This window comes from Cajanus cajan, chromosome 1 (assembly GCF_000230855.2).
Source record: "Cajanus cajan strain Asha chromosome 1, NIPB_CcT2T_4, whole genome shotgun sequence".
Classification (NCBI taxonomy): domain Eukaryota; kingdom Viridiplantae; phylum Streptophyta; class Magnoliopsida; order Fabales; family Fabaceae; genus Cajanus; species Cajanus cajan.
In genome coordinates this window covers 8547004-8561653 of record NC_138517.1, presented here as the reverse complement: position 1 = coordinate 8561653, position 14650 = coordinate 8547004, and the positions used below count along the sequence as shown (strand labels likewise).

Sequence of the window (14650 nt, the reverse complement as noted above, 5' to 3'; positions counted from 1 at the left end):
AAGTGTTTTAAAAAAAATTGTCATCCACGTGGCATCCACGTATGCATCTACGTGGCATCCACGTGCCCAAAAGTTAACTCCGTTTAAATAATTTGGACGGAAAGTCTTACATTGAAATTAATTAATTAATTTGGGACTAAATTGAAACCAATTAATTAGTTTGGGACCAAATTGAGACAAAAAATAAAAGTGGAACTACATTGAAACAAAAAAAGATTATAAGAGACCAAAATAGGTATTTAACCTTTTTTTTTAATCTTTTATCTATAATTTATAACATGGATAAAGACAAATTTGATTTAGTCTACATTTTTTTTTTATGATTTTGCTTTTATATTTTTAAATAATAAAAAATAATTTAAAAATTAATTATCCTTACCTTCACAAAATTCAAATTTAAGATTTTAAATTTAAAAATCAAACCCAATACATTTATTTAATAAATATTATTAATTTTTAAATAATTTTATTAAATAAAATATAAAAACATGAAATATCATGGCTCAACTAATAATTATAATGACAATGATAAATTTTAACTTAACACTCTATATATCTATTTGAAAAATCATTTAACACTACTTGAATGAATTTTTTCCACTTTCCAATAAAAAAAATTAAGTAAGTAATATGTTACTTTTGGATTAAGTTATTTGTAACGGTAAAACAAAAGCATCTTTAGGCATGACAATTTAACCGTCTCCGTGGGTACTCGCCCGAACCTGTCCCGATTTGGACGAGGAAAATCCGTGTTTATCGGATTTGGGTTTTCCCCGATTAATAAAATCGGGGACGGGAATGTTAATACCCACCCTGCCCCCGCCCCCCGCCCCGCTTAATAATATAATTAAAAAATTATGTATATATATATATAAACTAAAATTAGAAATATTTATATGTAAAAAATTATATTATTTTACTTTTTTTATTTTTTTAAAATTTTTCATATTTATTTAAAAGAAAAAAAGAAAAAAAAAAATAAGAACGGGGACGGGGACGGGGCGGGAAAACTCGAACCATGCCGGGAACGGATATGGAGACCTAGATTTTACCCCGGCGGGTATCGGGACAGGAGCGGGAGCGGTTTAAATCTGCGAGAGCGGAAGCGGGGAACGTAAAACCCGCCCCCGCCTTTCCCCGTTGCCATGCCTACACATCTTATATATTTTATCTTTAACTCTAGTAATTTTTTTAACTATTATTACATTTTGTGTAACAGATTAAATATTATTATAATATATTATATATATAAAAAATATATTATATGTAATATACAAGTTATATTTAAAATTTATGTAATCCAATTTCTAAATCTATCAAATCCTTTTATTTTACAATAGTTTCCAATCAAGAAATTGAAATGACTCAAGAAATTGATCGAATTGTATCGATTTTAAATTTTTTCACCCGAAATCATCAATAACCAACCAATAATCAGGCCTAATTAATTGTGAAGTTTGTTGGTGTATTATCTAGTGTGATATGTAATAACTTTATACTAACTTACGAGAATGTGATAGATAGACTTGATTGAAATTAACTTGTAGCATAAGCTTATACATATTACTACTATAAGGCATTTAACAATCAATAAAGCCAAGCTTTTATATTCATCTTTGTTTTTCTTTATTTTACTTTCCACACACTCAAGCTCTTTGCTACGACTTTACGTCAAAACCTTTCATTTATAGCTTTTGACTTGACTTTTCTTTCCATATCTATTTCTCAACAAATTTAGATAATTCTTATTTTTCACAGTATGCTTTCTAGAATAGCATCAATACCTAAAGTTGACTAGTTGAGGAGTTGAGTCCATTGGTTAGTACACCTTCATTTGCATTCCACATGTTTACATACCTAAAAAATGTTGTGATATCAAAAGTTTAAAATTTGGGAACAGTTTATATGAAAGAGGAGTTTTTCATTTAAAAATTAATTTCACAAATACTCACATAATTGTACTAACAAAACGAAATACATTTTTTTTTTCTCTTTTATCATTCTATGAATAAACACTTTCCTACTATTTAGTTGATAATTACAAGTTTTCTCCATACAATAAAGTCAAACTTAAGTTATCATACTTTTTTTCAACCTCTCATCATTATGTTAAAGTTAGTGGTTGTTCTTACCTTTTTATGATTCAACCCAAACATATTTACCATGTATTTCAAATTATTTTAATTTTTAATAAAAACATCTCTTTCTCAAAGTATCTTAAATTACAAATTGATTGAAGTAAAAATAATAATCTAAATACATTTTCATACTCGGAGCGAAAGGTTTAGCTTGAATTAAAAAATATATATTTTTTCCTAAAGATGTTGAAGTTCATCCACCCCACTAAGTAGATATTGGCTAGTTTATTATGATTTTGAGTTGTTTCCAAGTTTGCAACTATCCCAGCATTCAGAGTCAAAGCACTTAGGTCGTAAAGGCTATTACCAGCTAGAAATCAATATAAACAACTAATCTTATTGCAGAAATGAAGTTATATTCCTCTTTATTTAATGGTATATATCTACATCGCACATAGTTTCAACCTTGCAAAACTAAATTTGGCTGTCACCAACTATTGTTCATTGAAACAAATTTCATTTTTGATATAGGACATGTTTAAATAAATCTCTTTCCAAAAGCATTTTTAGGAGAAAAAATATTAAAAAAAATGTAATAATTTTTTTTATAAGTTAAAACTAGTTTATACATGAGTTATAAATAAGATTTTAAAAAAGCTAATAAGAAAACATTTTTACAAATTAACTTATACATAAATTAATTTAAATTTATGAAAAAAAAATTTCATTTTTTCTTTTTTATTTTATCTCTAAAAGTATTTCTTGAAAAAGTTATCCAAAAATACCCATAAATTAATTTCAACTTTGTTTATTTTCTTTCTTATTTTCTCCTTCAATAAATACTTATCAAAAATTTGATACAAACATGCGCTAAATCTATTCCATAAAAATCATTGCCTCAAATTGCTGAACCTGTTCCCCATCCTAAAATCCTATGTACTAGAATTTTCACAAACATGGCATCCTCTGGAATCCAGTTGGTTAGTCACTATCATTGTTACATATCACCAACATCCAACCTAGTGTTCCCCTTTTGAATTCTTAAGAAGGGGAATAGCATCATAGTAGTGGCTAAAATTCTTGTCTCCATAAGGATATGGTTCACCTAATGTGAGCAATATTTGTAGTGCCTCCTTCATGGAAGGCCTAGTAGCAGGAAGTGTTGCAGTGCACATGACCCCAAGTTTGAAAACAGTGCACATTTCATCTAAGTTAATGGCTTCCTTGATATCTTTGTCTAGCAATTCTTCAACATTGCTTCCAATGAGAATGTGACGCCAAGCCCACTCTGAAAGAGATGAGTGTTGGTCTCCATAATTTGCTTCTTTTCCTGTTGTCAGTTCCAATAGGACTACCCCAAAGCTAAACACATCAATCTTTTCACTAACTCTTGTTGTTTGAACATATTCTGCATATCAAATATGAAAAGTTACATTGAGAATAAACTTGTATGGTTATGGAAAAACAACAAAGTAAACCTCTATTTTGTGCAAAAGATTACAAGTGTGATCACTCTAGCTTCTGACTTTACAATACCTTCAATTTAGTCATACTTTGCAAAAAAAGTCATTCATTTTAGTCCTCATTTCATTCTAGGATTTGACTCATCTAAAGTGGAAAATGCACTTTTGAAAACAAAGTGCAATAATAAGTTGATAACTATTAAATAGAAATCAGCAATGGATATTGCAGTTAATTTTAGAGTATTATAGTTGTATTTTATTGTATCACAATTCTCAACGGTTGAATTTCTAATCAATGATTTTGAATGCGTTTTATTTTGTAAGGTGCATCTTTTCACTTTAGAGCAGCCAAATCATCCAAAGTGAAAGACTAAAGTGAAAACCAAGTAAAATCTTCAACTAAATAACTAAATATGACAATATTAGAGACTAAAATGAAGGTTTACTCAAAAGGAGACACATAATTTAACTAAGCAAAAGCAATATATTTGTTAGTTAGGATTTAGGAAACAAAAAGATTAGTATGTCTGTCACTCACCTGGAGCAATATAGCCAAATGAGCCAATCACAGATGACATGGTGTTAAGTTCCCCTGGCTTGATTAACATCCTTGCTAGTCCAAAATCAGCAACTTTTGCATTGAATTGAGCATCCAAAAGGATGTTGCTTGTTTTAACATCTCTATGAACAACAGGTGGTGAACAATCATGGTGCATGTAGCTCAAACCTTGAGCAACCCCAATGGCTATTTTCAACCTCTTTGGCCAATCAAGGGCCACTTTATTGACTGCACCAGACACAGCCAATGGCTTAACGTTCTTGTGCAGCCACTTATCTAGGCTGTGATTTTCCATATACTCATACACAAGTAGCATAGAATCTTCATTAGAGATACAACACATCAACCTCACAATGTTGGTATGCCGAATATTGCCAAGTATTCTAACTTCTGCACGGAAAGAGCTCTCAAGCTTCTGGTCTAAATTTCTGTTGTTCCTAATCCTTTTCACAGCAACACAGCCAAAATCATCAACATCAACGCGGTATACTGTACCATATCCACCACTTCCAATAATGTTCTGTTCAGTCATTGATGAGACAATGCTTGATTCTGTGAAGTTCAGCCTCTGAAAGGAAATGAGCTTCCATGAGTTGTCCAATGCATGCTTTCTTTTTCTGTGAAATCTAATGAACAAGACTGATGCCAAAAGGGCCAGTAACAAGGCCACTACCACCAAGGTTATGATCAAACCAATAGACCAAGATGAACCATTGCTTTTTCTTTGAAGGCCAGAATTGCACAAGGTAAGGTTCAGTGTTGGGGTATCAGCACAAAGGCCAGAATTTCCCAAAAAGCTACTAGCATACACTGAATTGTCATATTCCCTTGGAATCCTCCCCGTGAAGTCATTAAAAGACAAATTTAAATTGGTGAGTCTGGGAGGTAGATAAGGAACTTGGCCAGAGAATTCGTTTTCTGATAGATCAAGTTGACTAAGGACAGGTAATTGACCAATTGCATTTGGGATTTGTCCAGAGAGTTGGTTTTGGCTTAAATTTAGAGTTACTAAGGATTTCCATGATATTATGTCTGATGGAAGTGGCCCAGTGAGTTGGTTCTGATCAAGCAACAAGGTTGTTAACCTAGAAAGAGATGTTAGCTCTTGTGGAATACTTCCATTAAAGTTGTTCTTACTGGCATCAAGCACTACCAAATTAGGCCATAATGACACTCTTGGAATTCCACCAGAAAACTGATTGTAACCTATCTCAAACCTTGAAACATTCCAAGATAGCCTTTCAGGAAGCTCACCAGTGAACTTATTATGGCTCACCATGAAATTCGACAAATTGAGAAATGTCCAAATACCACTGGGAATGTTACCAGAAAACTCATTATTGTGAATTTTCAGATCCATTAAACCACTGCAATTTCCTAGTGATTCTGGCAACTCACCACTCAGGTTGTTATCATAAACAGACAAGTTAAGTAACAGCCCATTATAGCACAAGTTCTCGGGTAACTTCCCAGTAAGATTGTTAGATGCAGTCAAAAAGGTTTGAAGCTTTGAGTAACGGCCAAAATCAGTAGGAAGAGTACCTGATAACTTGTTGAAAAACACACGAAAATCCTTGAGAGCTGGAAGATTCCCTAGGCTTTCTGGTATCACACCTGACAAGCTATTCAAAGACAAACTCAACCATGACAACTGTTGCAGCTTTCCAAAACCATCAGGTATTTTCCCTGTGAGATTGTTCCTTGCAAGATCAAGGTTGACCAGGTTCAATGCCTCAACCACACTTGGTATTTCCCCAGAAAGACTATTTGCATAGAGATACAGTGTGGTAAGATTCTTCAGCTTGAACAAACCAATTGGAATTCCACCAGTTAAGCCATTTTTTGACATATCCACCTTCTCCAAAGCCACCATATCCCCAATTCTCTCAGGAATTTCCCCAACCAATTTGGTGCTATACAGATAAAGCACCTTCAATTTGTTAAACTTGGTCAAGTTCCATGGCATCTTCCATTCAGGAAACATGAAGTTGGAGGACAAGTCCAAGTACTCTAGGTTGGACAAATCATCAATCTCAGCAGCAACAGTGCCATTCAACAGGCAATACTGAAGCTTAAGCTCTCTCAATTGCTTTAACTTTCCAACACTAGGTGGAACACCACCAGCAAAGTTGGTGGAACTGAGGTTGAGATATTGCAAATTGGCCCCCAATTTGTCAATATCATGTGGAACCATGCCATCAAAGTTGTTCCTGGACAAGTCTAGGTACTCCAACTTGGAACAATTGTAGAGGGGTGTGGGGAAGCCACCAGGGATGAGGTTGAAGCTGAAGTCAAGGTGTGTGAGGTTGGTGAGGTCACAGATGAAGGGTGGTATTGTGAGGGTGATATTGAGATTGGAGAGGGTGAGGGAAGTGACTGAGGCATTGGTGCATGTGATCTCTGGCCAAGTACAGTGAGAGGAAGTTGAAGTCCAGTGAGAGAGGAATGAAGGGTTCTTAAGGTATTGCTTTATGTTCAACAAAACTTCATGTTCTTGATCATACAACTGAGCTTGTGAGGCTGTGAGGCCAAGGAAGAAGAACAGAACAAGAAAGAGGTAATATGGAAGTTTCATACATGGTTGAATTATTGATATTGTCATCTAGATGAGCGTGTGTGAGAGAGAGAGAGAACAAGTTCTTTTTTTCTGGTTTTCTTTGTTTGTATGATAAGGTGTGTTGTGTGTGTTGCAATGACACATGAGAAGGATGATTTTGGTCAGCACTGGTACATTGAATTACGAATGTTTACACCAAAAAGTCGAAAATGGTTGGCTTGCGTTCAGACTATTCAAACGGTACTGTATCTGAAATCTAATATATATAGATACTCAATAAGATAAAAGTTTGGTAGATTATTATGTGTGGTCTCTCTGATTAGCTTCAAAGTTTTAGTAGATCTGTATTAAATATAATTTCATAATATTGAAGTGAAACATTAAATTTATCAGAATATCAACAATAACTAATAAACTGTACTTACATTTTTTTTCATAATTATATACAGTTTTCTATATTTTGAATGGTGTAAAGGATTAACTTAAGGATAAACTTAAATTTGTTTAATAATAGAAAATTTAAGAAGCTTCTGCGTAATAACAAAGTTTGGGGTCAAAAGTTTCCTGTGTGACATAATTATATATGAAGTCAGAATAGGAAGAACATCTTTGGATAGTGACCTTAATTATAAGGGCCGTGAGTGAAACACAAACCAATAATTATAAAATTTGGTCAACTCAACTCAATAACAATTTCGTATTCTGTGAAGAAAAAAAAAACAGTATTTCTTCTTTTAATAACTTAGTATATGGATTTTCCTTGCTTACGATATTAGCTTCAATTTGTCAATATTCTCATTAATAAACCTTGGTTAGCTTCCGCACGCACAAAACTTTGAACCAAATCCACCACTAATAGTTCGTGTGTCACTTCATTATATTATTTATTATTATTATTAAAGACCAGAGCTACAAATGCACTTTTTACACATTCCTTTGAATATATTATTTTTTATTCATGCTAAATCATTTAAGTACAAATTTTTATGGGAGTTATAAAAAAATATATATTTCACTCTGTATAATTTATTTCATGTATAACATTAAGATTTGAATTTTGAATTATGTAATTAAGAGGCATAAATGTCAATTAATATTGATTTTTAAATTTATTCTTTATTATTTTAGTCAAAATAAAAAAAATATATATATATATTAAAAAAATCAATAAATAATAAATGAGACCCATACAAATTTGTGTTTTCAATTAAATTTTACTAATATTAAATAATATATTTAAAATAATTTTTTAAGTAAAATTTCCCTCGCACTTTACAATTTTTTTAAAATTAAATCACGTTGAGGTTAAATAAGATTATTATAAGAAAGCAACATTTATTTTCCAACTATAAACAAAATCGTATATTTAGGATTTAAATATGATATTGTTATTTAAATTAAAATAAGTTCATATTAATTAATCCATACATTTGCTGTTTAATATTTCTGTTTGTATGTTTTATATTATTTTAATTTTTCAATTTTTATAACTACAAAAAAATTAACAAAAATATGTATTAAAAATATGTAATATTATATTATTTTTAAGGTAATAGGTGTTTATATAAAATTAAAAATTATTAAATAAAATTTGTTAAATATCAAAAAAGTGTAAATATAATTTACCCTTTGTAATTATCATAATAAGATGATATTCTAGGTACTAAAGAACATAGAATTTTTTGTATTATTATTATTATTACAATATTCTTTTGGGCTTTGGAATTTGATTGCGTGACGAAATTGTTAGCTTCTAGAATCTGACGAATGATTTGATTTCATGTAATGAAGAGAATGAGAGACGAGAATATAAATATTTTGTTGCCGTAAATAAACAGTTACCAAATCTTTACTCTTTTATCATACTGAATTATAAAGTCATGGAATAATTCCAAATAATCTACAGCCTGAAACCCAATCATAAACAACGAATGAAAATTTGTTAATACCAATTGGTTCAATTTTCATTTTGAATATGAAATCGTATCATTTTATTTTTAAAATAGATAAATTCCATCAAAAACAAGTTATACATGCTGGATTGAATATATTTGGAAATTAGATGTTTAATTTGAAAGTTTTAAAAATATATTGTCAAATTAAATAATATTATTAACAAAATACTTAAAAATAACTATAAACAAATAATATAGACAAAGTCATCCACGAGTTAATGTAATGATTAAATATTTTACATTCATATATTGTGGAGATGATTTATTTAATAAGAAGTTTATATTCAATTTTCACTTTTTTTTGGTTGGTAAGTTAGATATCAGGGAGCACTTCATCACTAGGTAGTGAGTAAATCACATAAGTGAATTTGACATCACATCATAACTCAAAAACCTGAAAACATTATTAGGTTGGTAGATCTTTCTTACTTATATATTGTACTACTAAACATGTCTAACTCTATCCTATGTGAAAAACTTATTCACACTTAACTTCAACACCCTCCTCAAGTGTGAGTCTCTTCTACATGGTAATCATGTTCTCCTTTAAGCGAAGGTCTTTTTTGTCTAGGGTATTCAATGATGGTCTACTTGCACTGTCTTTAGAAAGACTTTCAATACAAGAGATGATCTCACTCTTAGATCCTATGTTAATTCACTATTTAGCGTCTACAACTAACTTCATTGTTTAATACTCATCTGAGTCGATCACTTAGTTGAACCATTGACTCTAATATTATTGTTAAGTCAAAGTCGAGGTTTAAACACTGGGGAACACTTCACAGTTTACACAATGGGTAATGGATAAACCACATAAGTGAGTTTGACACTACATCTTAACTCAAAATCTTAAGACATTAGGTTGATAAATTTTTCTCACTTATCAAGTAACTTAACATGTCTAAATTTATTCGATGTGAGACTCATATTCACATTTAAACTCCAACAACTTTATATGAAGACTTATCAAGTTAGTAATAGTCATAGTATTGTGAACAAGATTAGTCTTGAAGCACTTGAATAGAACTATGCTTCACAATAAGGAAAAAAAACTTCATTAAAGCCAACACCTTCTCTTTGTGTAAATCATTTTGCAACAAGTCTCGCTTTGAACCTTATTACATCTTTCTTCTTGAATATCCACTTGCAACCTGCAATATTTTGATTAGTTGGTTTATCAACAAGTTCCTAAGTCTAATTCTTATGGAAGAATTCAATGTCTTCTTTCATGGCATCAATCCATTGCGACGCTTCATCACAATTAATTGTCTCATGGAATAAACTAGGTTCTGGCTCATCAATATTTTTTGTCATACTAAGTGCAAAAGCGACAAAATCGCCATACCTTTGAGGTGTTCTAATTTATCTTCTTGGCCTATCTTTAGTCAATATATACTAAGACTTTATTATTATGACTTCATCTTGTGTCTCCTATGATTTTGTTTAAGAGCTTCAGTTTCAAGCTCCACCTTTTTGCTAGCACCATGAAATTCAAGTTTACTATCATGGTCCTCATGTGGTCTTGAGTTAAGCATGATTATCTCATCAAAGGTCACATCTCTAATAATCATGAGTTTTGATTCTTAAGGACCCCATAACATGTACCTTTTTACATCATCTTGATAACCCAAAGATATGCGTTTCTTAGTTCTTAGTTCCAATTTTCCTTCATTAACATGAGCATAATATAGACACCTAAATACATGAAAAATTGAATAATTTGTTGTAGAGCCTGACCACATTTCTTTTGAAGTCTTGCATTCAATGATTGTTGAAGGAGACCCATTCACCAAATAACATGTAGTATTGACTACCTTTGCCCAAAATTTCTTAGGCAAACTTGCATTTGAGAGTGTGTAGCGAGCTCTCTCAAGCAATGTTCTTTTCATTCGTCCTATGACACCATTTTGTTGTGGTGTGTGTCTCACAATTCTATGACGAGTTATTCCTTCATTTGCGTAGAACTAATTGAACTCCCTATTGAAAAATTTCAACCCATTATCTGCCCTGAGTTGTTTGACCTTCTTCTTAGTCTACTTCTCCACTAGATATTTCTAATGCTTGAACTTGAGGAATACATCACTCTTTTGTTTCAAGACATAAATCCAAACTTTCCATGAATAATCATCAATGCAAGTTAACATGTATCTTGGTCCATCGTGAGAAGGAACACTTGACGGATCCCACATGTCTAAATGGATATAATCTAGAGTCCCTTGCATTCTATGAACTTCAAAACTAAGCATTATTTTTCATAAACACAATGCTCACAAAAACCTAGCTTCCTAGTTCTTTATTCACCGAGCAAGCCTCCCTTGCTAAGCTCATTCATTCCATGCTCACTCATATGGCCTAACCTCATATGCCATAAATGAATCTAGTCAAGATTTGAAATAGAAGAAATTGCGACTGTACCACCATGCTGTCTTGCAAGATATATAATCCATTTTTAAACTTTCCTTTCATAACTATTAAGGCACCTCTAGAAACTCTCAAGACTCTTCCTTCATCTCAATATGAACAACCAAGGGAGTCTAAAGTGTTCAAAGAAATTAAATACTTTTGGAGTTCAAGAACATGCCTCACATTGGTTAATGTTTTCGCAATACCATCAATCATCCTAATTTGTGTTTTACCTTTAGCAACTATACTACAAACACCATCATTCCCCCATTTGAACTTTGCCACTGTCAATCTCTTTGTACGTGATAAATCAATCTCTATTAGGAGTCATGTGAAAGGTACATGCTAAATCAAGAATAATCCAATAATTAATCATCATTTACATTAGATGAGACAAAGAGAACATTCCACCATCTGATTTTTCCAAGGCCCCGATTGGTCCACCATACTTTGAAGTACTTGTTTTATCTTTCTTGAGCAATTACTATACTAGAGAGGTGTGTGATATCGCAATGGTAATTAGCGAGTTAATCCCATAAGTGACTTGGTTAATGCATGTCAATGTCGTCATATGTTCACACCCAAGTTATATTATACCTGACACTAGTATTCCAATTTAGTTGTCGATCTAGCAAGCGTGTAAGGAATGAAAAATGATTGATTGGTTTGGTAGGATCGAGTCACTTAAATTGAATAAGTGTTGTAGGACATCTTTGTAAGTAAATGTGTGACAATGCATTAGTTGAGGTGGGTATATGATGTGTTGTTATGGTGATTTTTCATGTTATATGAATGACATTGGTGCAGTGCGAATTCGATTAAGTATTTACCTTTGATACAGGTGTTGGATGTCATGTTGATATGTATTTTTGTTGATATGATGTTTAGTATAGAAGTTTTGATCCTATACTTGTATGTGATGATTTCTTTTAAAATCTAGTTTACCCTTGTATGTTTCCCGATGATTGGACCGCAATAATCATATTTTTCATGGGAGTAAAATAGGGTTAGTCAGAGATAGGATGTGGCATTGTGAGGTCATGCTAATAGCTGGTTTTGCTGTGATTTTTGGTCTAGTTACTCCAATGTAATCATTTGTATAGGTGTTACTTGACCGACAAACCTAGGACTACACTTATGATTTTTGGATTACCACACACACACAAATATGATTTAGCTATTTTCTATTGCTAATTGGTGATTTGTAAATGTAATGACCATAATAGATTGTTACAAATTATATATACAAATAAATATTATATTTATATATATAATATTTAAATTTTATATAAATAAATATTTTCAAACATATACATTATATTTTAGATTAAAAATAAATAATTTATATTGCGATACAAAATTATTTGTATTTTTTATACTTTATTTTAAAAATATTAAAATCCATAAATAAATGTGAAATTAAATTAGATATTTAAAAAGTTAAAATGAATTCCTAGAAATCCTTCCATTAAAAAATAACTCCTAAAAAACGTTTGCATGCAAAATATCTATTCATGTTTAACGTTTCCCATATAATAAGGAGTTGATAGAAGACCTACCAACCACGTGATACACGAAAAGATTCCCATTCCTCCAACAATGATTTTATTTTAGGTTAAATTACAATTTTAATTTTACTATATTTCTTAATATGTAGTTTTAGTTTTTGTATTTTTAATTACGTAATTTTGGATTAATAGTTTCCATACCTTAACCGTTTAAATTTAGAAAAGTATTTGTATAAAAAGTGGAAACTCAATGTAGCATAACAATGGTCACTTTAAAGATTGTATAGGGATACATATTACAAGTGTGCAAATTTGATGATTGAATAAAAATTGTAAACCTTTTAAAATTGAGAACTAAAATCACATAATTAAAATTTAAAAAAATAAATCTTTATACCGTTAAACAATTATTTTATATCAAAGTACTTTTAAAGGATTATTATTTGGTAGGAGAGATTTTTTTTAACTTCTTATTTAATTTAATTTTTTTATAAATTATATTTTAATATTTTAAAATTAAATCCCCCAATCTCATATTAAATATGAACAACTATCTTGCGCAAGAGCATTTTAGGAGTTATTTTTAAATAAAACAATTTTAATAATTTTTTTAACTTTTTAACTAATTCAATTTTTTATATGTCATATTTATTTATAAATTAAAATTTAATATTTTTAAAATAAGTCATTAATAATCAACTTCTATATATAAAATACGAATGACTTTATCATTTTAGAGAAAAAAAAATTATGAGAGAATTTTTGGGAATTCTTTTAACTTCTTATCTACTACGATTTTTATTTATCATAATTATTTATGAATAAAATTTAATAATTTTAAAATAAATTATCGATAAATAAAAATAATTTTATATTACAATATAAATTATTTATCATAAATATAAAATATAATTTATATATTTAAAAATAAATATTCATACAAATTTTAAATATAACTTATATATTTAAATATAATATTTATTCATATATATATATATATATATAATTTATTATAAATTTTAATTATATATAATAGATATTTAATGTGTGCATTGCAATGATAAAATATTTAGTTAGAAATTAAAAATAAAGTACATTGAAGATATTTTTTGGACATAGAGAAGCATAAATATCCAACACGTGAAAACTTGTGTATTTGAAGTCTAACAAGGATGACAACATTTGGAATGCAGCAAGAAACAGAGAATAGAAGAATTAAAAGAAAGAAGAGGTGAAGTACACTGTACATTCTCTTTTTAACAACGCCTATCACGTTGATAACGACACTCATGAACAGAATCCATCCATAACAGGTTAACAACAAACACAAATTATCAAAGAATAATCGGTAGTAGAAAAAATTATAATTTTATTAAAATAAAAAATAATAACAAACTTGTATGACATAATTATCTCTAATAATATATATATATATATATATATATATATATATATATATATAAACTTCTTTTTTCCATCTAATTTTGGACTAATGATAAAAATCAGTCTCATATTTTTTTTTCCTCTCTCTTCTCCCACTTTTTGAAACGTTTCAAATGAAATGAAATGGTTAGAAAAAATGTTTTTTTTTTGGTCAAATCGTTCCATTTATTTAAATGTGAAAATAGTTGACTATTTTTTTATATGATGCCATATACAATTATTTTTACAATTTAACAATGATGTTTTTGGGTGTAAAATTTTTACACGTTCAATTAAAAAAAATTATAGTTTGTATGATGATTATAATAGAAGTTAAGAAATTTATCATGTATATTGACTAGTTATCATCATTAAACTCTTATTTATATCTCTTACTTTTTTATTTATTTATTTATAAAAGAGATAAATAAAAAAAATAATGATACTAAAAAATTAAAGAGACAAAGTGTATTTGATAGTAAAAAGGATGAATGGGGTGAGAGAGGCTCGAACTCTCGACCTCAGGATAACTCAGAAGCTATGAGACCTACGCGCTAGCCAACTGCGCCACCACCCCATGACGTTCACTTGCAATACAAACCCATTATTAATAACTGAAGAACTCACCAAAACACAAGAAGCTTAAATTCGTTATTTCTGGCAAATGATAGCAACTTGGAGTTGCAAGTTATTTTTCCTATTAAG

The 14650-nt window shown here is 30.1% G+C and overlaps 1 protein-coding gene and 1 non-coding gene across 2 annotated transcripts; both read right to left on the bottom strand.

Moving 5' to 3' along the window:
• Positions 1-2870: 2870 nt before the first annotated feature.
• Positions 2871-6887, bottom strand: LOC109804030 (uncharacterized). The gene is made up of 2 exons (XM_020365769.3): positions 4080-6887; positions 2871-3486 (listed from the first exon to the last, which is right to left on the bottom strand). The coding sequence occupies exons 1-2, from the start codon at positions 6700-6702 to the stop codon at positions 3098-3100; spliced, it is 3012 nt and encodes a 1003-aa protein (XP_020221358.2). The 5' UTR covers positions 6703-6887; the 3' UTR covers positions 2871-3097.
• Positions 6888-14437: 7550 nt separating this feature from the next.
• TRNAM-CAU (transfer RNA methionine (anticodon CAU)) lies at positions 14438-14522 on the bottom strand. The gene is given in 2 exon segments: positions 14438-14473; positions 14485-14522. It is a non-coding gene; the product is annotated as a tRNA-Met (tRNA).
• Between the last annotated feature and the right edge of the window lie 128 nt (positions 14523-14650).